We start from the raw sequence: 24766 nt of genomic DNA on the forward strand, positions 1-24766 counted from the left end.
CTCTGTTCTACAGAGACATTCTTCTACTCTGAGGCTGTGTCTTCTGGTCCTAGACTCTAACACTACAGGGAACATCCTTTCCATATCCACTCTATCTAGGCCTTTCGATAAGTTTCAATGAGATTGTGCTCTCATTCTTCTGGACTCAAGCGAGTACGGGCCCAGAGTCATCAAATGCTCCTCATACGTTAACCCTTTCATTCCCAGGATCATTTTCATGAACCTCCTCTGCACCCTCTACAATCTTAGAAAAGGGTCCCAAAATTGCTAATAATTATCCAAAATTACCAGCTGCAGACTGTTTACCTACCCAAAGGAAGAGTGTAAGCATTACCTGAAGACAGAACAATGGACAGCTTGTGAAACATTGAACTTTACCAATGTAGTTACACAAAGTTGGATGGATCCCAGGATTGTCCTGTGTACAGTAACATCAATAGATCGAAGTCCATTGTACATAAAACTGGAGAACAGTTATACATTTGTGATCTTTCAATCTATAATTTCACTTCTCCAGCGCTGGCTTCAAAGGCATCCACAGCCCACTATGGGCATCGATTCTGTTTGGTGTATATATTACTTCCTCAGTTCTAGATCTCCCCAATCTCACAGACCAAAACCAAACAGCTCACCAGGAGATCACCCCAATCTCTCACACCAAAACCAAACAGCTCACCAGGAGATCACCCCAATCTCTCACACCAAAACCAAACAGCTCACCAGGAGATCAACCCAATCTCACACCAAAACCAAACAGCTCACCAGGAGATCACCCCAATCTCACACACCAAAACCAAACAGCTCACCAGGAGATCAACCCAATCTCACACCAAGACCAAACAGCTCACCAGGAGATCAACCCAATCTCACAGACCAAAACCAAACAGCTCACCAGGAGATCACCCCAATCTCACACCAAAACCAAACAGCTCTCCAGGACATCACCCCAATCTTACAGACCAAAACCAAACAGCTCACCAGGAGATCAACCCAATCTCACACCAAGACCAAACAGCTCACCAGGAGATCACGTCAATCTTACAGACTAAAACCAAACAGCTCACCAGGGGATCGCCCCAATCTCACACACCAAAACCAAACAGCTCACCAGGACATCACGTCAATCTCTCACACCAAAACCAAACACCTCACCAGGAGATCAACCCAATCTCACACCAAAACCAAACAGCTCACCAGGAGATCACGCCAATCTTACAGAACAAAACCAAACAGCTCACCAGGAGATCAACCCAATCTCTCACACCAAAACCAAACACCTCACCAGGAGATCACCCCAATCTCACACCAAAACCAAACAGCTCACCAGGAGATCACCCCAATCTCACACCAAAACCAACAGCTCACCAGGAGATCACCCCAATCTCACACCAAAACCAAACAGCTCACCAGGAGATCACCCCAATCTCACACCAAAACCAAACAGCTCACCAGGGAATCGCCCCAATCTCACACACCAAAACCAAATAGCTCACCAGGACATCACCCCAATCTCACACCAAAACCAAACAGCTCACCAGGGAATCGCCCCAATCTCACACACCAAAACCAAACAGCTCACCAGGAGATCACCCCAATCTCACACCAAGACCAAACAGCTCACCAGGAGATCACCCCAATCTCACACCAAGACCAAACAGCTCACCAGGAGATCACCCCAATCTCACACCAAAACCAAACAGCTCACCAGGACATCACCCCAATCTCACACCAAAACCAATCAGCTCACCAGGGAATCGCCCCAATCTCACACCAAAACCAATCAGCTCACCAGGAGATCACCCCAATCTCACACCAAAACCAAACAGCTCACCAGGGGATCGCCCCAATCTCACACCAAAACCAAACAGCTCACCAGGAGATCACCCCAATCTCACAGACCAAAACCAAACAGCTCACCAGGAGATCGCCCCAATCTCACACACCAAAACCAAACAGCTCACCAGGAGATCACCCCAATCTCACACCAAAACCAAACAGCTCACCAGGAGATCACCCCAATCTCACACACTAAAACCAAACAGCTCACCAGGAGATCACCCCAATCTCTCACACCAAAACCAAACAGCTCACCAGGAGATCACCCCAATCTCTCACACCAAAACCAAACAGCTCACCAGGAGATCACCCCAATCTTACAGACCAAAACCAAACAGCTCACCAGGGAATCGCCCCAATCTCACACACCAAAACCAAACAGCTCACCAGGAGATCGCCCCAATCTCACACACCAAAACCAAACAGCTCACCAGGAGATCAACCCAACCTCACACCAAGACCAAACAGCTCACCAGGAGATCACCCCAATCTCACACCAAAACCAAACAGCTCACCAGGAGATCACCCCAATCTCACACACCAAAACCAAACAGCTCACCAGGAGATCACCCCAATCTCACACCAAGACCAAACAGCTCACCAGGAGATCACCCCAATCTCACACCAAGACCAAACAGCTCACCAGGAGATCACCCCAATCTCACACCAAAACCAAACAGCTCACCAGGGGATCGCCCCAATCTCACACCAAAACCAAACAGCTCACCAGGGAATCGCCCCAATCTCACACCAAAACCAAACAGCTCACCAGGGAATCCCCCCAATCTCACACACCAAAACCAAACAGCTCACCAGGACATCACCCCAATCTCACACCAAGACCAAACAGCTCACCAGGAGATCACCCCAATCTCACACCAAGACCAAACAGCTCACCAGGAGATCACCCCAATCTCACACCAAAACCAAACAGCTCACCAGGGGATCGCCCCAATCTCACACCAAAACCAAACAGCTCACCAGGGAATCGCCCCAATCTCACACCAAAACCATACAGCTCACCAGGGAATCCCCCCAATCTCACACACCAAAACCAAACAGCTCACCAGGACATCACCCCAATCTCACAGACCAAAACCAAACAGCTCACCAGGAGATTGCCCCAATCTCACACCAAAACCAAACAGCTCACCAGGGGATCACCCCAATCTCACACCAAAACCAAACAGCTCACGAGGAGATCGCCCCAATCTCACACCAAAACCAAACAGCTCACCAGGGAGATTGAAGAGGGTGTTGAGGATGTAGAATCGCTCCGTGTCATCCCGCTGAATAAATTTGTTTGGATATTGTTCTCTGATTTCTGGTCTGCACAGAGAGAAACATACTGTAACACTGGCCTCATTGCATTTTCTTGCAAAATTAGTGCATAATTTATGCTTAATTTATGAATGTTGCTTTCAGATACTGTGCCTGTGATGCTGCTGTTTTTCATTGTACTTCTGCACTTCACAACAAACTTGACTTTGACCCTTCCCACAACTGCCTCCACCACCACTACCCCCTACTCTCCCAGCCCCAGTTGTAATCACTACCTCTCCCCAACTGCTGCCTGGTGTCTAGGACACAACCGAATTGGGCTACTGACAGTGTCCACTGCAGCCATTTCCACACCTGTGCTGTCTTGCCACACCCACCTCAGAGCTACACACGAGGGATGAAGGAATTCCCACCACCACCTGTGTGTCAAGACCAGTGCTAATTGAGGACTGTTTATATAAATTTTTGGACTTCATCAGACCACCGCCCTTGTCCTGCACCCTCCTCAGCTCACAAGTTGACAGGCAGCTACAGATCCAGGCCCAGAACATGAGCACCAACAACACCCCCCCCTCCCCCACCCCGTTTCACACTCTTCCTCATTGGGCCCTGTGGCCCGACTGCCTTTGACAGAAGTCCCTACAGAGAACTTTCACCTGGGAATGTAGAAAACTACCAGTAACAATGGAGGGCAGATCGGGAACAGACATGAGGCCCGTTCACTAGCTCTTAAAACCTGACAGCTGTGATACAAACGGATTCTACTGTAGCTATTTAACCTATGGAGTAGCAACACAAGTAATCCCAGCAACGACGTTTCACTGACCCTCTCATGAAGTTGAAGCCATGGGCACAAACCAGGATGTTCCCGTAGGCATCGACCTTCAGCAAGTTCCCGTGTAATGTGTCAAAAATCAGGCCTCTGCTCAAAAACAGAAAAATGTTTTTCAAATCTTCCACAGAAATGCAACCAGACGAACACTCGCATCAATCAATGACCAGGAAATGAACCTACCTCTTGTATACTTCCCTCATACAACACAAGCTAGGCACTGTGTGCATGTCTGGGCACATGATGGTACAGGAGAGGCTGCAGAGGAACTTCACCAGGATGCTGGCTGGGATGGGTGTCTGAGCTATGAGGAGAGATTGGAGAGGCTGGATCTGTTCTCTCAGGATAGGTTCTGTGAGGAACATTTCCCCATCAGAGAGACATCCAAAATGCGAGGACATAGGTTAGAGAATTAAGGGTTGGGGGGCTCTGGAGGAAACTTTATTTTTCCTCCCCAGAGGTGGCTGGAAACTAGAACACCCTGCTTGATGGTGCAATGGAGGCAGAGACTCACACAGCATTTAAGCAGCTAAAGACAAAGTGCTAGTAAACAGGACAAGTACAGATGGATATGATAGTCAGTGGGCCTCTATCCGTGCCATGTGACACCACCAGCCTATCGGATTGGCAAGAGCACATGTAGGGGTACAGGAAAGATGCACTGTGCATCTCGATAGTGCCTATCACATCCATTTCAGGACATCCTGAAGTACCAGTGGATATTCTGTTGTAAGGAAGATGTAGCCAGCTAATTTGCACATCGTCTATTCCCACAAAGAACAGTGTGAGGCTGTCCAGAACAGCTACATTTCCTCAGAAAATTGGATTAAGAAAAATTGCAGGAACATCAAGGACCAATTCAATCCCATAAAATACAACAAAATGCAACTAAGCCAGGTGCCTGAATCTTTTTTAAAAGAGTATTGCGACCGTCTCCCGTAAACCATAACTCTCCCAGCTGGAGGTCAGGCGCAGGATTAGGAGCAGTTTACTAAATCCAGTAAAAATACCCAGGAAGACTACAGCCTTTGATTAAACCAATCCAACATTGCTTAGGGACAGGAAACCAGGAAGGCACACCAAGTCAGGCCTGGGGAAGTCAGGGGATAGAGAACAGATGATTGAGAGAGACTGTCAAGAGAGAATGAAAGTAGGGCACACAAGAGGATGACAGCCTCTGTGGTTGGATGTGGGGGAGGAGGGGGTTAGGCCAAGACGCCACTGTCAGCTCCAGCACAGGTATCTTGGGTAATGATGAGTCTGAGTATAGAGAGGAAATTAAGAACCTGGTGCGAAGACAATAACCGGAACAAGGTGACAATAAACTACTAACTGCCTTGGATGTACAACTGATGGACAACGGGTGCACAAACTCTGCATTAAATAGATTAAACAGATGGTCACCAACCCTAGGCTATCAAACATGCCCCACAGCCTCACTGGTATTTCAATATCTAGGCAACATTGAGTTGCACAGAACCCATTGCTCGATTAAGTATTTTCATTAATAAACCTCCCTCTGCAAGCCGGTAATGACCCATCTCTCACCTCACATCCTCTTCAACTCGTGCTCCTACCTGGTTGGGAATGTAGGGTCATAGACAAAGCTGCCTAGTTCTTGAGGATACCCAATGGAGATCAGGCGTTCAACAGTCAGGTCAAAGCCCAGAGACTCATATTCAGGAGACTTGTACACTGTGGCAAAACAGGAAAAGGAAAAATTAAAGCATATCCCAACGACATTCTGAGATCTTCAGGCAGAGATCCCGCAAAGTGGAATCAAACGTTGGAGGGTGCCATGTGTAAAGTCTGGTAGAAATTGTACCACATAAAACACACCAAACCAAGTAGCTGTATTAAATTTGTTACTGCTACTGTGAAACCATGCAAGAACCAGGAAAAGAAGGTTGGCATGGAGCAATGCAAGTCTCTCAAAGTTGGTCACCAAATGTAAAATGGCAGATGGAATTTAATGCAGGTGAAGTGTGAGGTACTGCACATTGGCAGGACAAACCAGGGTAAGACTTACATAGTGAATGGCAGGGTTCTGAGTTGCGCAGTAGAACAGAGGGATCTGGGAATACAGATCCATAATCACAAGAGATTCTGGAAATCCAGAGCAAGACACATATTCTGGAGAAACTGAGCAGGTCAGGAAATATGAATAAAAATGAATAAACCGTCAATATTTTGGGCCGAGAGTTTTCATCAAATTGGAGGCTACCTAGACGGAATATGAGGTGTTGCCCCCCCCCTCCACCCTGAGAGTGGACTCGTCATGGCAGAAGAGGAGGCGATCGACCAACATGTCGGAATGGGAATGTGGATAGGAATTTAAATGGTTGGCCACTGGGAAATTCAGTTTTTTGGCAGGTGGAGTGGAGGTGTTCAAAGCGGTCCCCCAATTTACATTGGGCCTCACCAATGTAGAGGCAGCATCAGGAGCAAAGGATACAATAGGTGACCCCAACAAATTTGCAGATGAAGCATTGTCTCACTTGGAAGAACTGTTTGGGACCCTAAATTGAGGTGAGGGAGGAGGTAAATAGACAGCTGTAGCATTTCTCTCACTTGCAGGGATATATGCCAGGAGGGAGATTAGTGCAGCAGAACGAATAGACAAGGGAATCACAGAGGGAACAATGGAGTTGGGTTGGGGGGGGGGGGGGGGGGAAGTAAAGATGTGTTTGATAGTAGATGACGTGATGATGGAGGAGGAGGCTCATTGGGTGGTAGGTGAGGATAAGAGGAACTCTATTCCTGTTAAGGTGGCAGGAAGATGGAGTGATCGTGGATGTCAGAAAATGGAGGCGATATGTGTGTGGGCAGCATCAATGGAGGAAGGGGAACCTCCATTCTTTGAAGGTGGACATCTCCGATATCCTGGAAAGGAAAGCCTCAACCTGAAACAAATGCAGCAGAAATGAAGGAACAGAGAAAAAAAAAAGCATTTTAATTTATATAACAGGATGCAGGTGGGAACAGGTATAGTCAAAATAGCCTTGGGAATTGGTACGTTTAGAAAAGATGTTGGTGGACAGTTTGCCTCCAGAGAACAGGCAGAAATGGACTAAGTAAGTTTAAGGGCAGGATGGAAGTTGGAGGAAAAGTTAATGAAACTGACGAGCTCAGCAGCACCAATGCAGTTGGCAATGTAGTGCAGAAAAGTTGGGAAGCATTAACAAGGAAGGCACAATCCCTTGAAGGTGGCTTCACAAATAAATATGGTCACAAAGAAAACTTCTGGCCTTCAGTTGGAGCCTGGAGCCTGTCCTGGGTTTAAAGGTCCATGCATGTGCTTGCATGGGAGGAGAAACAAGGCGTTACTTTTGCTGTTGTTGTGTCTATGTTGTTCTGCCGAGCATTGTGAACATGCTATGTCAGCATCAGAATATGTGGTGACTCTTGTGGGTACATCTTCCAGTGTGTTGATTGTTAATGCAAACACATTTCACTGTAAGTTTCAGTGTACAAGTGACAGACTTGAATCTTGAATAAATCAGGGCACCGAGTACAAGAGATAGGATGTTATGTTGAAGTTATACAAGACATTAGTGAGGCCTAATTTGGAGTATTGTGTGTAGTTTTGGTCACCTGTCCAGAGGAAAAATATCAATAACCTTGAGAGAGTACAGAAAATTTACAGGGAATTTGCTCGGACTTGAGGAAGTGACCTGGAAGGAAAAAATGAATAGGTTAGAAGTTTATTCCCTGGAGCGTTGGCAAATGAAGGGAGATTTTATAAAGGTATACAAAATTATGAGGGACATAGATAGGGTGAATCATGTCAGTATTTTAGTTCTAGTCTCACCCACCCAAGGGCTAGAGGTCATAGGTTTAGAGAAAGGTGCTGTTCAAGTATCCTAAAGCAGGAAATCAGGGGGGCAGAAGAAGGGGACACGACTTATTCCTGGCACATAAGATAAAGGAGACTCCTAAAAGATTCCATAAATGTATTCTGAGGGGGGCAGGGAGAGAGAAGGCTTCCTTAACGATCAACATCAATCAAGCCAAGTTGAACTGTCATTCAAACCATACATGGAAACAGCCGCACAAGACAGCATTCCTAGTAATTTGCAATCACATGGCAATTTGTGTTAAGCCACAGGAAACAGGAGAGGTTTAAATAAAAACCTCACTTCTCTATTTGTGATGGAGAAGGACCTAGTGAGTTCAATGATATTCTGGAACACATTAGTGTTATGAAGCGAGAGGTGTTGGGAGGTCCCGAAACCCATTTAAGTGGAGAAATTCCTAGCGACTGCCCAGCTGTATCCTAGATGTAATGAGCGGTAGGAGAGAAGATGACAAGGACCATAGTGAAGATGAGGTTATATTGTGGCCCAGTTGAATAAGTGCAGTAGAGATACAGACAGGTAAGCCTTACATCAGTGGCAGTTATTGGTATTGGTTTATTTTTATCATGTGCACCATAATACAGTGAAAATGGTATTTAAACAGGTCATTCCATACATCATTACATCAAGGTAGTGCTCAAAAGGAAGGATTCTGAGAAAGTTTATTTGCATTTGGAAAGGCAAGAACCATTTAGGGATTGTCAGTATAGTTTGTATATGAGCAAAATGGCTCAATGGTGATGCAATCAAAGTTCTGAACTAGGGTCTTGGTCCAAAACGTTAACTGATAATGGATGCTGCCTGAATTGCTTAGTTCCTCAAGCATTTTGTGTGCATTACTCTGGATTTCCAGCATCTGCAGAATCTCTTGTATGAGAGGCATAGATTGGATAGGTAGCTAGTGTATGTTCACATAGTTGGATGATCTAAAATTAGGTAGCATAGGTTTAAGGTGAGAGGAAAGTGATTCAAAGGAGATCTGATGAGTAAATTTTTCCCACACAAGAGTAGTTGGCATGTGGAATGAGCTCTCAGAGGAGGTGGTGGAGGCAGGAACAGTGACAACATTGAAGAGACCTCTAAACAGGTATCTGAATGAGCAGGGCTCAAAGAGATGTGGAATTATTGAGGCAAGTGAGATTAGTATAGGTAGGCATGATGGTCAGCACAGACATGGTGGGCCAAAGGGCCTGATTCAATGCTGTACAGGCCCATGACTCTATGACATGGTGGTACAAATGCTCATTCTCATCCTGTACAAACTTAATGACATTAAATAATGCAACAGGCTGATCAGCAAAACAATTCAAAGCTTTTCACTGAAGGGACAGCAGGCTCAGGAATTTACAAACCCCAGCACCCACTTTGCAGGCAAGTGTGTAAATCCTGGCCTATGGAAAGCATGGAAACCCCAGCACACTCAGCAGTAAGGAAAGTGTTGAAACCAGGACCCAGGGGAAGCATGCAAATTCCTGGACATTCGGCACTGAGAGAAGCGTGCAAATATCTCAGCACACGGTGCAGGGGAAACGTGCAAATATAGGGACAACTGGTATTGGCAGTGAGGGTAAATTATGCAAATATGAGCATTCTTGGTGCCAGGCAAGAGGTGGGACGTGCAAATGCCAAGGTGTGGTCCATGCCAATACTGCCCACCCTCAGGGAGATGCCAACACCAGCTTGAACCGTACACTGTTGGTGAGAATGTTAGGGTACACAGGTAGCAGACTACGTCTGGAATGGTCAGCATGCAGAGCTTGTTAAGCTCTCTGCTCTCCCATGAACAGCTGCTTCATTCTTTATGCTGAGGCACATTTTCAGAAACTGATAATCCATTCTGCACAACACCAAAGCACCAAGTTTTGTCTCAGATTTAGAAGTCGGCGATATACTCTAGCAGAATGCGGAATGTTACAGGGGTCGAGAGCCCGGTGTAACTCATCTGTTTATCGACCAGAGATAGTTGGCTGTGAATAGAGTGCCAACAGCTAAAGGTGTGGCACATTCTGCCACTACATAATGGCAGCAGAAGGTGCCATATCTATAAAATTTGGATGAGGAGTCTCTGAAAGCTCCACAACTTCCCTGCAAATTCCCTCATCCTTCCCTCGAAAACATGCACAATTTTCATTAGCTTTCATCCCAGATGTACTTTGGCTGGACCATTCACCCTCTGATGCTTCAGAGATCCCGTGTCCACATGTGAACTTGGATAGGAACAGCAAACAGGCTTCACACCATAACCTTGGCTTCTGATCACACAACAGCCACAAGAAGCAGTGACAGTCACATGAAACTAATCCAGCCCTCCCAATGAACATGCACATCTACAGCTCATCATTCAAAGGACCAGGACAAGGGGGACCACGATAAGGAAGGCCAGACATGAACATTCAGACACATCAGGCAGCACAGAAACACATTGGCCAGAAAGGATGGTGTTAGTGGGTGTGACTTTCTGTAAGCTGTTCCCTGCTAAGCACTCATTACATCTATAATAATTGTTCTAATCTTTTAGATCTAAATTCTGTCTTGTTACCTCCTGCTGTATCTCAATGCACTGTTGTACAGATTTGATCTGTGTGAACAGCATGAAAGATGAGCTTTACATTGTATCTTGGTACACGTGACAATAATAAACTAATTCCAATTCTGTGGCTGCCAGTAGCTTTATGCACACCTCTTCAATCACCCACCTTGCCCAACCATCTCCAGGAAGGAGCTGTACTGCTGCCGGAAAAGCACAACAAACACCCACAGCTCAATCTACATTTGGAAAAGGAGGGACTGATCAGAAATTGTCAGCAGGGCTTTGTTGATGGATCTTTTATCCAGAGTTCTGAATCCATGGAATTTGTTGACACAGATGGCTGTGGAAGACAAGTTATTAGGTAACCTTTAAGGCAGAGGTTGATAGATTCTTGATTAGTCAGGGTTTGAAAGGATACAGGGAGAAGGCAGGAAATGGGGCCGAAAGGGAATATGGATCAGCCATGATGAAATGGCGGAGCAGAATCAAACTGCCTTATGTTGTTCTTACACCTTATGGTCTTATGCTATCTGAAGAAGTAACAAAATATATTGACAAAGTCAATGCAGCCTACATGGACTTCTGTAAAGCCTTTCTAAAGGGCAAACATGGGAGAGAGGTCCAAAAGGTAATATACAACATAGAACAGTACAGACCCCTCACCCACAATATTGTGGAAACTTCTTAACCTACTTTAAAGTTCAAAGTAAATTTATTACCAAAGTATGTATATGTCACCATATCCTACCCTGAGATTCATTTTCTTGTAGGCATTCAATAGAACGAAGACCACCAATAGAATTAATGAAAAACTACATAAAAAGACTGATGAACATCCAATGTGCAAAAGGAAACAAATTGTGCTAAAAACAATAATAATAAATAAAATAAATAATACTGAGATCATGAGTTGTAGAGTCCTTGAAAGGGAGTCCATAAGTTGTGGAATCAGTTCAGAGTTGAGGTGGAGTGAAGCTATCCACACTGGTTCAAGAGCCTGATGGTTGAAAGGTAATAACTGTTCCTGAACCTGGTGATGCAGGACCTCAGGCTCCTGTACCTCCTTCTCGATGGCAGAAGAGAGAAGACAGCATGGCCTGGATAGTGGGGGTCCTTGATAATGAATGCTGCTTTCTTGTAGATATGGTCAATGGTGGGAAGGGCTTTTCCTGGGTGGTGGACTCTGCTCTATCCACCACTTTTGAAGGCCTTTCCATTCTTGGACATCTGTTGTTTCCATACCAGACTGTGACAGGCTATTCGCCACTGTGCATCTATAGAAATTTGTCAAAGTTCTAGATGACATGCCAAATCTGCACAATTTTTTAAGAAAATAGAAGCACCGTTGTGCCTTCTTTGTAATTACTTCCTCATTCCAGGACAGATCCTGTGATACGATAATGGCCAAGAATTTAAAGTTCCGGGCCCACTCCACTTCCAGTCCCCTGATAAGGTCTGGTTCATGGACCTATGGTTTCCTCTTTTAGTCAATAATTAGCTTCTTGGTCTTGCTGACATTGGGTGAGTGGTTGTGGTTATGACATCGCTCAGCTGGATTTTCAATTGTTTTCCAATATGCTGATTCGTCACCACCTTTGATTCAGCTAACAAAGGTGTCATCAGCAAACTGAAATATGGCATTGGAGCTGTACTTAGTCATGGACACCAAGCGAATGAAATGGGGAATAAGCACACAGCCTTGTGGTGTACCTGCACTGACAGCAATTGTGGAGGAAAAATTGTTGCCAATCTGCAGCTGGAGAAGTGCGTATAGCTCTGATTGTCACACTATAGAAAAGATGTGATTGCATTCGGGAGGGAACAGAGGAGATTCACCCACCAGGATGATGACAGGAATGGAGTGTTTCAGTTCTGAGCAGAGACTGGATATGCTGGGTTGGTTTTCCTTGGAGCTGAGTTGGCTATGGGTAGACTGACAGAAATATACTAAAGTATGAGGAGCATAGAGGATGAACTGTGAGAAAGTTCGCCCATGAAGGAGATGGGCAAAAGCAGAGGGCAGAGGTTAAAGGTGAGGTGTAAGAGGTTTCAGAAGATCTGGAACAAACTGCCTGAGAAGGCAGTGGAGGCAGGTACTCTCACATTATAGTAGTATCTGAATGAGCAGTTGAATTGCTAAGACATTGAAGGTTATGGGCAAAGTCATGGTAAATGAGATTAATGTAGATAGGTACTTGATGGTCAGCAGAGACATGATGGGACAAAGGGCCTAGTTCTGAGCTGCATAACTCTAATCTGTCACTCTTTAGAGATCCCAGCTTTATCATTGTCACCAAAGATGCACAATGAATAAACAACCAAGCAGCCCAAGAGCTCCAAACCTCCCCAGTGCCCCACCCAACAGGTCTTCATAAGTGTAACAAAACAGTGCAACCACTTTTCCCAGAGCCCTTGCCTGAATCAACAGTGAGGGCGGGAGCCAGCAGTTCCCTCCAGCCCCTGTTCTCCTGCAGACCTCTGCCGCTCACTGATGAGTGGGATGCTCAGGAGCCGAAGGTTGGGAGGTTAAAAAGCAGCTGTTTGTAGAGACAGCAATACACACAGCTGCCCAACGCAGCCAGAGGACGCCAAAGCCAGAGAAAGGATTCCAATGAACTTCCTTGTGCAGAGTGTGCACTGCCTGTGATCTCTGGCTGCAGGATAGGACACCCTGCAGCACTATAACTGCATACATCTCGGTTACCACCCCACCTCCCTCTCTTGGGGTGCCTACTTGCCCAAACTGCACCAACATCTCCTGCATTAATTTACAAACCCATACTTCCATACAGGTAGTTAATTTTGCTTTTTTCTCCCCCCAATCCACCCATGTCTCAATTCTGGAACTTGTGCCAACACCTCCCAAGAAAAGTTCAACTGATGTTATGAGGATTGTGAACACTCAAACAATTGCCCAGAACACCCTCTTACCCACCCTTTTCCCTAAATAACTAGCCCCATACCTTCAGCCCTTCTGTAGGGCTCAAATTTAGTAATTGGGGAGTTAATCAGAGACTTTTTCTACATTGCCTTAAAAGATTCCATGGCATGTCACCATCCCATCTTTACAAGTTTAATGAACTCCTCTCACCTTCCACCCTTCTCTCTGGTTTAACCTCCTCCTAGCACAAACTTCCCCAGTGAGAGGTTCCTCTGCTGTGTCCATAGTAAGCAAAAGCCAGGACCCAGCAGCTTACTGGCCTTACCTCAATATCCCTTTGCAATTCTGATGTCACATTAGTGACATTCCAAATTATAAAGTATTTACCCACCCTTCTGTGTATTGACATGTTGTGCTGAAGGAGAAACCGCTACAATGTTAACTGCAACTGTATTCAGCAAATAAGTGAGAGTCAGCTCATTACACAACTTCCAGAGTATAGAAGCCCTTGTGTCTAATGGCAGCTGGAAGATTAACTGAAGTAAGAACATATTCTCAGTTTAACACAGGTGAAAACAGCACTGGGTGCAGAAACACAAATGCATGGTTCATTCCCTCATGCACCACAACCCAGGACATGGTGACATTCAACAACATAACAAAAGCTGTCAGAGCATCCACACAGCTTTGAACACTCTTCTATCCAGCAACACAGCCATGCCATCCACTCATGTGTTCCTGATTCTAGGGGGGGTTTAAACTTCTGCTAATTTTGTGCCTAGTAGATATGAAACTGCAAATCCACACACCATAACCCAACACTCAGCACATGCCTCAGTTTTAAGGGTTGAGCAATTTTTTTAATCCGTACTTTCAGCTCCATCATGTAAAGTCCTCAAGTGAGGACATTAAAGGGCAGCCACCTGCTGCAGGCAGCTTCCTCAGCAGAGGGCGGACCAGAGAAGGAAAGTTGCCCCAGGTGGAAAGGAAAGTTCACTGACTGGGACCACACTGTGGCGGCACAGTAGATGCCATTAAATATCCACAACACTCCCTCCTGAGTGGTTCTCGATGCCAGAAAGCGTAGCTCCTACAAGACAGAGAATTCTCACCAATTTCACAGCGGGCTTCCCTGGAATGGAAGGCCATCAAGCAGGAATGTGTAGTTTTTTTAAAATAACTGACAGAAAATGCATCACTTGGTCTGTGTCACTGGTCATTTCCTAACTGTGCAGCTGAGAATGGCCAACCTTGATCCCTCTGAGCCAGGCAGAGCCAACACTCCACCTTGCCCAGAGGTAGGGCCTGGTTTACCTTCTGCTGCAGAATCCATTGTTTATCTCCTGTTTCCCATAAGAATCGCTCTCGTTTCGCCCAGTTACGCAGTTCCCCTCCATCTTACCTCCTCCAGCTGGGAGGGGGACGAGAGGCCGCAAACTCCTCCTCGAGAGCGACAGCAACTCTCCTTCCTCAGCCAACAGGAAGTACGCTAGCTGTGGGGTGAAACAGATAAAGTGTTGGTCCCCTTCCACGAAGCCGCAATCATAGTGGTGTGAAGCCAGCATCTATTTCACTTGTACTCTGGTTTCAGAATTGTTGCTGAGACTCAACGCTCTGGTCAGCTGGTGAGTCAGTCCTCAATGCATTGTGCTCCTCAATGTCAGTGGCCTCACTCAACTACCACCCAGACTTTCACTACCTAGTTTCACAAGTTCACTTCATGTAGCATCAGTCGCTCCACGACGCCATTGCTGCTACTCCTAATCCACTCCAAATCCCAGAACATAGCACCAGTAATCCTATCACAATGGTGCCACTGCTTCCCAAAGTCCCACAATGAAGAATAGCACCTTTGCCACAGCAACCTTCCCATCTAATGGCATTATATATCAACATACCTTATGGATTCAAATAAGTCCATAAGATTAAGATATAGGAGCAGAATTAGGCCATTCAGCCCATCGAGTCTGCTTTGCCATTCCATTATGGCTGATTTATTATCCCTCCCAACCTCATTCTCATGCCTTCTCCCTGTAACCTTTGACATCCTAATTAATCAAGAACCTATCAACCCTTGCTTTAGATATACCCAATGACTTGTCCCTCACTGCTGTCTGTGGCAATGAATTCCACAGATTCACAAAGAAATTCCTCCTCTGTCTGTTCTAAAGGGACATCCTGTTCTGAGGCTGTGCCCTCTGGTCCTAGGACCCTCCCAACACTACTGGAAACATCCTTTCCATATCCACACTTTTCAGTATTTCATAGATCTCAACAAGATCCCCCTCATTCTTCTAAATGTTCACATCCCTTTGCCAAAGGATGATAAAAGTTTCTTCACCCGACAAAAATTCAGTGACAACCAGTCCAGAAACTAAACGCTAAAGTCAGGCACACAGACAATCACTTTCTAGCTTAAACCCACCTTCCAACTGCTGTCCACATTTGAGTCTTCCCCTCTTGTAATCAAAGCTTCCTTATCGTACTTGCTGCCTGGGAACTATTTCACATTCCCGCCCACCATCTGCATACAGAAACCAGGAGCTCAAACATGGTCTCCTGTTTTAACTTAACTGCTTCTCCAAACTAGGCCAAAACACATCACCTTCAATTGCAACGCTTAATTCATCTGACATGACACCCTTTCACCCTCAATCTCACTGGAGCTCTGACAGCCTGTCATTTATATATTTCACATAAGAATAGCTCTGTGGTAGAATAAAACCACTGCCAACATCTGAGACGACTGGTCAGTCTCATTGAGTGCAGGCTGATCACCACACTGCCCGACTGCTCCTTCCTTCGACCTCCACAGATTGTGCCTCACAGTGGGCCAAGGACCAGAGACATGGCAGTGACCCAGTTCCATTCTAACTTTCTATGAATAATTCGTTCTTTTCTGCTTCGCTGGCAGGCTGACGTTTATTTCCCTGTCACTTTCTTGTGCCTTGCACTACTCTCTTTAGTGGAAAGCAGACCATAGGACTTCATATCCAAGTGCTGAAGACAGCAGCACAGGCAGATTTGGTGAAGGAAGCATATGGGATGCTGGCCTCCAACACACAAGGCAACCAGCGTGCAAGAACAAAAATTATGTTACACAGCAGCAGCACTGTGTACAGCTGAGGTCATCACACCATAAAATGGACATGACTGCTCTGGGGAGGGTGCAGAGGATTCAACAGGAGTCTTTCAGTTAGGAGAGGCTGGATTTGTTTCTCCTCAGGGTGGCAGAGGCTGAGCTGAGACCTGATCGAGCTTTTCAAAATTACAGTAGGAGAGAGGTAGACAGAAAGAATTCACCCTATAGCAAAGGTGTCTAAAACCGCAGAGTACAGGTTGAGGGTAAGGAGTGAGAGGTTTAGAGGGAATCTAAGGAAAAATTTGTTCCAACTAAAGGGTAGGTGGAATTAGAAGTATTGCCTGAAGACACAGAAGAATATTGAACAAATTACCAACAAGCACATAAAATGCTAATGCACAGAAGTCTACACAGCATACAAGACCATAAGATACAAGAGCAGCATTAGGCCAAATGCAGAGAAATGAGATTAACATTGATGTTGCTTAATGGTTAGCATGGGGACGGTGGGCTGAAGGGCCTATTTCTGTATTCTATCACTCTATTGGATAAACAGAGATGTGTGTTTCGGGACAATGGCTGAGTGAGGAAGACTAGTCAGGTCACTATAAAAGACCCCTGCCCTTCCTGCAGCAGTGAGACCAAGTTCTAATCTCTTCAGATGGGAGTTGAGTGGAAAAGAAGGAGTTCAGGTAACCATACTCAGACCACACTCTGTTCTGTTCACTCAGCTGAGGGCAGTCTGTCCTCAGCAACACCCAGAGTGGAGGAGAAAGCGCTCCTACACAATCAATATCAAGGAGCACAGAAGAAGAATGGAAATGGGATATTGTTTGCCAAAGGTCAGCCTTGCTCACACACTAAGAACAGCCTGTTAGGGAAGATTCTGAGGGGAACTGCCCTGCACACAACCTTCAATACCTACCCAGTTATAAGAGAGGGGGAATGATTGAACAAAGGAGGCAACAGAGAAATGTTAAAGTGTGACAAAGAAAGGACATGCTCCATGCTTGACTACAAGAGCATGGAAACAGGCCATTCAGCCCACTGATTCTGTACCAACTATTGACATTAATCACCTTCCTTACTCTTGCCACATGTCGATAATCTCTCCCAGATTCTACCAAACTGTTTAAACACCAATCTGCCTGTCTTTGGGATGGGGAAGAAAGCCAGAACACTGGGAAAACCCACAGAGTGGACAGCATGGTCAGGACTGAACCTGGATGTCTGGCGTTGTGAGGCAGCGGCCCTACCTGCTGGGCCACTGAGTCTTTCTTGTCCACACGAGCCTCCACGCAGCACCATTATACCCATATATTTCTTTCCTGATCACACTCTCCTGCAGTTTCAAACCCTCCCTGTGGAAATGTCACATTCTCCCCACTCAGACATTTCTGCAGAACTCCCCAGTGGACACATGAGAGATTACTTTTACTTATAACCCTTGTGCAATAGAGATTTCTGAGAGCCCATATTGTCTTATCATTTCTAGAGAAAATAACCCAGTTTGAATTATTTCCCAATGGGAATGTTCGTAGTATTATAGCAACACTGAAGAACCAGGCAGAGACCTAGACTAATGATCAAGAGACAAGTTTAAATTGCACCATGGGTACTGGAGAACTCCACTTAACCAAGAACCTGGAATTTAAAATAATATTATCAGCAAGGATGACCATCAAATTCTGGAACAGACAGAACACGAGCAGAATTCAGCAGGCCAAACAGGATCTGTGGAGAAAAGGAAAAGCTGGAAGTGCAGATGAACCTCTAAGCCATCCCAGAAGGTACCTGGATGGCAGTGAGAGTGGAGAGGAAGGACAGCAGTTATACCTCCTTTATTTGCAGGGGAAAGTACCCATGGACAGGAAGAGGTGGTGTAAAGGTACGAATGGACCAGGGAGGCCCAGAGTGAGCAGTCCCTGTGGAAAGGAGAAAGGCAGGGAGAGAGATGACGTGAATCGTAGTAGAGTCCCATTAAAGCTGCAGGAAATGGTGGAGGACGCATTTGGTGCAGAGCCTGATGGGGTAAAAATGTGAGAATGTGGGCTCGTCTTTGGTTCCCATTGAAGAGACATCCTATCAGTTTAATAATGTCCTTTCCAGAAGGAAACCTGCCTCCCTTCTCTGACTAAGTTGATGTGATTCAAGATCAACAAAGAAACAGGACTACAGATTATGGGGCCAGCCATTAAAAAAAAAATTAGGTGCATAGAAACCTTTTCTCTCAGAGGGTTGTGAATCTCCAAATTCTCTACCAGAGGGTGATGGAGATAGATAAGCATTTGAAAGAAAGATCAAGGAGATGAGGCTGGTGTTGTACAGCCATGATCGTACTGATGATGAGGCAGGCTTGAGGGGCCAAGTGGCCTACTCCTGCTCCTAAGTTCTTTGCTTTAGACTCACAGCAAAGCTCGTCTCCTTCAACAGCACATCAAGCCAAACAGGAATACAGCTGGACTAGCCAACACACATCTAGGCACAAGTATTTGATTTAAAGACTCCTCACAAACTTCTGTCCCAATTTGAAGAGCCAAACCAAAGGTGAATCAAGAAACAACCTTACAAGCCATTCTCACAGAATCAATCACAGAACTACACCTTACAGGCAATATATTAGCTTTGGGGACAAAGATACAATGCTTACCACCCTAGAACAATTCTTAACCTTAATACCACCTGTATCCAAGTTGTTCCAAAACACTGATTACAAAGGCGTTTATTTAACAATATAGAAAATATGCCATGAGCATAGAAAAGAGGACATCTAATCTAGCTAATGACTATACAGTCCACTTCCAATCAATATAGTGAAAGAAGCCGTTATCAAATTATTCACCAGGATATATCAGTACCAAGACTTTAAAATCACAAGAAGGACAGCTCTTGACATTAAACCTCTCTCATCTACTCTCTCTATACCTATAAGCATAGCTCCAGTGCCACCTATGACACCACTGGTAATGGCGGGGTCACAGGTGATGAAAAGGAGGCGTAGAGGAGTGAGATGGACTGGGTAGGTTACTGTAGTATAGGTGGTTGAGTGGCATCCAAAGAACAACCATGCCTTAATGTTAGCAAGACCAAGAAACTGATCGTGAACTTTAGGGAAGGAAAATGAGGCAAATATTCACCAGCCCTCACTGAAAAGTCTGCTGTGGTAAGGGTGAGCCAACATCCAAGGACCTATCCTGGGGCACCACATGAAGAAAGCATGCCAGTGTTTCTGTTGTCTTAGAAGTTTAAGACACTGACAAACTTCTACAGATACAGTGGAAAATATTTAAGTGGTTGCATCACAGGCTGTAATGTATGGGGAAGTATTACAGTGCATAATAACACAGCCAGTTCCATCATGGGTACGGCTCTCCCCATTTAGGAAGGCAGCATCTATCAACAAGAATCCCTACCATCAGGCTTTGCCCACTTCTCAGACAGAAGGTAGAGGAGCCTGAAGACCCACAACTCAAGATTCAACAACTGCTTCTTCTTCACTACTTTCAGGTTCTTGAACTGACCTGAAAATCCCTACATTACCTCAGGCTATTTTTTTAAAAATTTCCTCTCATCCAAGTGTTATTTATTTTGCTGTGTATTTTTGTGCACGTACTAGTGTAAAGTTATGTTCATTTAAGTTTATCCTAACTTGTGCTGATCATTTTTGTAATGTACTATGTTGTAAAAAGCATCTATGACCACAATAAACACGAACTTGTTGGACAGAAGTTAAAGGTGTCAGTGGTGGAGTCACAGCCCACACACTGGAAGGTGACCATAGTAGTTAATTCAGGGGAACCATCACAACCCCATCAGGACATACTCAGGGCAGTGTCAATTCTATATTCAGGTAATAAAGCCACACAAGACAACATTAAAGTGCAGATTAATACTGGTACATAACATCACAGACACACTCAACAATCGCCTTCAAGAAATGGTCTAATAAACTACTAGTTGACAATCAATGGCATATGGCATCATCAAACTCCCCATCATTGTCACTGTTGACCATAAACGTTAAGTACCATGGAAACAAAAGAGAGTGAGAGGCTGGATAGCCTGCACCAGATAACTCAGGCTTGATACCTTAACTCAGGCTTGATACCTTCAGTTTTCAACCATCTACAAAGCACAAATCAAAATAAAAACAAAGAAGTCTTTATGTGCTTGGGTTGGTGCAACACTAACAATACCCAGGACACAGCAGCCCACAAGAACACATGCCACTCACCACCGTTACTATTGCCACCCTAACAATACAATACAGCTAAAGGACAATGGCACAGGTACATGATAATCAAATCACATAATATTCCAACATGGAAATATTTGTCTTTCCGTCAATCTCCAGGAACATGCTATCTAACACAAATGTGGAAATAAGTATTCCACCCCAACAGCAGTAGCTTCCAGCACTTTCTTTGAAAGCAATGAGTGAAAGACTATTAATGGCCTTGCCATCACAGCCAACATTCTGTAAATATCTAAATATAGGCAAGGTCCTGGAAAACAAGGTCCAGTTCCCATATCACTGGGAGTGCTCTCGACGAAGGCTGACATTGGTAAAGGAATTTACTATCACCTTCAGTGGAGAGGAGGATGATGACAGGTGACTTGACAGGTGTACATGATTAAAAGCATAAATCGAGTGGATAGTCTGTCAGCACAAAATGGCTGATACTGAAGGGAATAATTAAGATGACTGGAGGAAAGTATAAAGGGATGTCAGAGGTAGATTTTTTTTTAAAAAACAATGTGGTTAGTATGTGGAATGCGCTGCCAGTGGTGATGACAGAGGCAGATACATTAGGGACATTTAAGAAACTCTTTGATAGGCACATGGATGATAGAAAAATGGAGGCATAGGTCGGTAGGAGGGGTTAGTTTTATCTTAGAGCTGTTTAAAAGGGTCAGCACAACATTGTGGACTAAACGGCCTGTACTGTGCTGCATTGTTACATAGCATACCCCAGCACAGTCTTTGGTCAATTGAGGAAAAGGTACTAAAAGTTCAAAGTTAATTTGTTATCAAAGCATATACACGTCACCATTAATACTGCGACTCTTTTTTGCAGGCATTCACAGTAAATACAAGTAACACCATAGAATTAACAGATAAACCAAATATGACAAATAACCAATGTACAAAAAGACAGCAAATTGTGCAAATACCACAAAAATAACAATAATAAATAGGCAGATAGATAGGTAAGTAAATGATACTGAGAACACATGTAGAGTCCTTGAAGGTGAGACAATAGGTTATGGAATCAGTTCAGTGTTGAGGTGAGTGAAGCCGGTTCAGGAGCCCAATGGCTGAAGAGTAATAACTCTTCAGACTTGGTGGTGTGGGACCTTAGACTCCTAATGAGAAGAAAACATGGCCTGGATGGTGGAAGTCCTTGATGATGGAAGCTGCTTTCTTGTGTCAGCACTTCATGGAAATGTGTCAACGGTGGGGAAGGCTTTTCCTGTGATGGATTGGGCTATACTGTTCTATGTAGAACTCCAGCACCACCTTACTGAACTGGAAGTGTTCATTCTCAATGGCAAGGAACTCTCAAGGGAAAGAATGTTCTTCTACATCTACAACTATTTATTTAGTTGAGATTATGACCTCAAACATGGCACAAAACTCCCACCCTGGTGTGCTTAAGAGGCTCTGAGCTATCTAAGGCAGGCACCCCAAGACACATGAAAGTCATCTCTACAAACTCCTCCAATTTCATTGGAAGAATAAGCAAGCCTCTCCTAGGCCAAATGATTTGTGCAGACAGCAGAAAACATTCAAGGATGTTCATAAAGCCTCTGTGAAGAAATGCAGCATCCATGCTGATGCCTGGGAATCTCTGGTCCATGCCCACTCAAAGTGGAGAAAGAGCTTTGGGGTCATATTTAGAGACAAGACCCTGGGTCAGTAGCACACTAAAATGCTGTGTAAGCAGGTAAACAAGCAGACCACTTCAGACATTACCCCTACCCCTCTACCAGTCACTAGCTGCCTCATCTGTGGAATCTGCAACTCCCACATTACCCTCATCTACCACTTTGGAACTCACAAAATTACTGTGGTGTTCATCCTTAACAGCAAGGGACTACCAACAAGAGGAATGTTCTTCTACGCCTACAACTATTTTTGTACAACAGAAACCAGAACATACAGTACATAATGCTCTGAGATGTGGCCTAACCAGAAATGAAAGGCAGAGAACTTTTCACAGTCTCTCAGAACAAGGTTAGGTAGAAATTATGCAGAGCTCTGGGCCAGGCTGTTATCTCGAACCCCTTCCCATGGATCAGTGCACAGTGTAGGCTTCCAGTAAATTACATGAACCATGCAGCCATCAGGCTCCAGCTCTATCTGATTTGGCTGACCTCTGGTGAATAGCACCAAAGTATTAGAATCAAACTTGGAGACCTTGTATCAAGGGCAGGACGAGATACAGTATATCGCTCAGACTCCAGCAGATCAATACCCAATGATCACCTCAGAACAGTGAAAGAAAAAAGCTGGTGTGGAACTGATTAAGATGAAGTCTGGAATCAAGTATGCTGTCAACACTCACTCACTGCAGGCCCACATAAGAATAATGCCAACAGGCACTTGGGGAGAGACAACAAGCCTGTGTGGAAGCAAGGCGAAAGACAGAAGTGGAATATCTGAACAAACTGAACTACACACAACAGCTTTGTCTAGAGAAGTGAAGGGGGGATTCCTACTGAGCTGCACAAGTTAATTAATGCTTCAATCCAGAAAATATAATTAGTTCAGCGTAAGCTGTTGTAAGGTGAAAAGGAGCCTGCAGCATTGCAAGAAACACTCAGTTGTGAGAGTCTATAAAGAGGAACATGACACACACAATGACACTGTAGACAGTTTCCAGTCTATTTCGCAACCTTAAGGGCTGCCAGATACAATAATTTCCTGTTGACAAACTATGCTGGAGATCCAGGTTACCCAACCAGCTGGTCTCTGCCATCTGAAAAAAATCCTCCAAAAGTTGGCAAAGCCATCACCTCTGCTACAAACTTCGTTGTCAGCAAAACAGCCACCACGGTTTCACCTCACAACCACAGCATGTTCAAACCACTAAAAGTCAACAATGCCTTTTAAAAATGTAGTTAGCATCGTAATGTGGGTAACGTTACAGCCGATTAGCAGATTCCACAATGACTGACTCATTTAGCTTAACATCTTATGCAGAAAACAATGCAATGTGCAGTCACTACTGCACTTAAGTATCATCTGCAGTTTGTGTTTGAGTGGGACAAACCCAAAATGTTCTGATCAAAACTTGAGGCATGCTCACGAGTCATCTGCACATCAAGGTGCGAAGGTCTGAAAGCACAGTAATTTACCGCCATCCAACAGAAACCCCTGTTCCAAAATCAATCATTTTTAGCCTTGTATATTCTCAGTAGTTGAATATCCACAGATCCATAAGTCTCAGCTGTCCAAGCCCTTATTCAGAGACAGTGCTCCCAGCTCGAGGAAACAGCTTCAAAAACCCCTTTCAGAACACTACAGTTCAATGAGATCACAATCTACCAACACCAGCAACCCTGGGAACACCCTACCCAACTTTCCACATCAGAACAAACACATCATCTCAGAAGTCACTCTCCTTCACCCCCCCCCCCCACCTATGTTTTCCTTAAGGAAGCAGAACACAGTACCCCTCTCTCTCCTGTTAAAATACTCTGCTTTTCCATTCTACATCACATTGTCCATATTACAAGACACAAGAGCAGAATTAGACCATTTGGCCCATTGAGTCTGCTCCATTAGTCATTCATGATTGATCCATCATCCCTCTCAAGCCCATTCTCCTGCCTCTTCTCTGTAACCTTCGACTTCCTAATTCATGAAGAACCTCTGCTTTAAATATACTCAATGACTTGGCCTGCACAGCCATCTGTGCCAATGAATTTATTTACCCTCCTGCTAAATAAGTGTCTTTTCATCTCTATTCTAATTGACATCTCACAATTCTGAGGATGTGCTCTCTTGGTCGTAAACTTCTCCTACTATAGGAAACATCCTCTTCACAGCCACTATCCATGGGATGAGAATCTCGATGAGATATTCGATGGGAATCTCATTGAAACCTATTTCATTCTTCCAAACTCCAGCAAGTACATAAAAATGCTCCTCATATCTTAACCCTTTCATTCCTGGGATAATTCTCATGAAACTTCTCTGGACTCTCTCCAATGCCAACAAATTTTTTTCTTAGATGAAGCTGCCCAAAGCTGCTTATATACTCCAAGTGCTGTCTGACCAATTCCTATTAAAGACCAAGCATTACATCCTTTCTTTTGTATTCTAGTACTCTCGAAATGAATGCGAACACTGCATTTGCATTCCTTACAGGCAATCACCCCGAGGGAATCCTGCACGAGAACTCCCAAATCCGTCTCGCTACACCTCTGATTTTTGAATTCTCTCCTTATTTAGAAAATA

At 44.7% G+C, this 24766-nt stretch overlaps 1 protein-coding gene across 4 annotated transcripts in view; it reads right to left on the reverse strand.

Moving 5' to 3' along the window:
• Window positions 1-24766, reverse strand: part of nt5c2a (5'-nucleotidase, cytosolic IIa) — a 65899-nt gene that overhangs the window by 21852 nt on the left and 19281 nt on the right. For 2 of the 4 annotated variants that reach the window (XM_073027102.1, XM_073027100.1), the window contains 3 exons: window positions 5527-5644; window positions 3944-4042; window positions 3074-3165 (listed from right to left, as the gene is read on the reverse strand). In XM_073027102.1, the coding sequence (XP_072883203.1) occupies window positions 3074-3165; window positions 3944-4042; window positions 5527-5644 (309 nt within the window). Of the gene's footprint in view, window positions 1-3073; window positions 3166-3943; window positions 4043-5526; window positions 5645-14619; window positions 14711-24766 lie in introns of all 4 variants that reach the window. The other 2 variants (XM_073027103.1, XM_073027101.1) reach the window with 2 other exon arrangements.

The sequence above is a fragment of the Hemitrygon akajei genome, chromosome 23 (genome assembly GCF_048418815.1).
Source record: "Hemitrygon akajei chromosome 23, sHemAka1.3, whole genome shotgun sequence".
NCBI lineage: Eukaryota > Metazoa > Chordata > Chondrichthyes > Myliobatiformes > Dasyatidae > Hemitrygon > Hemitrygon akajei.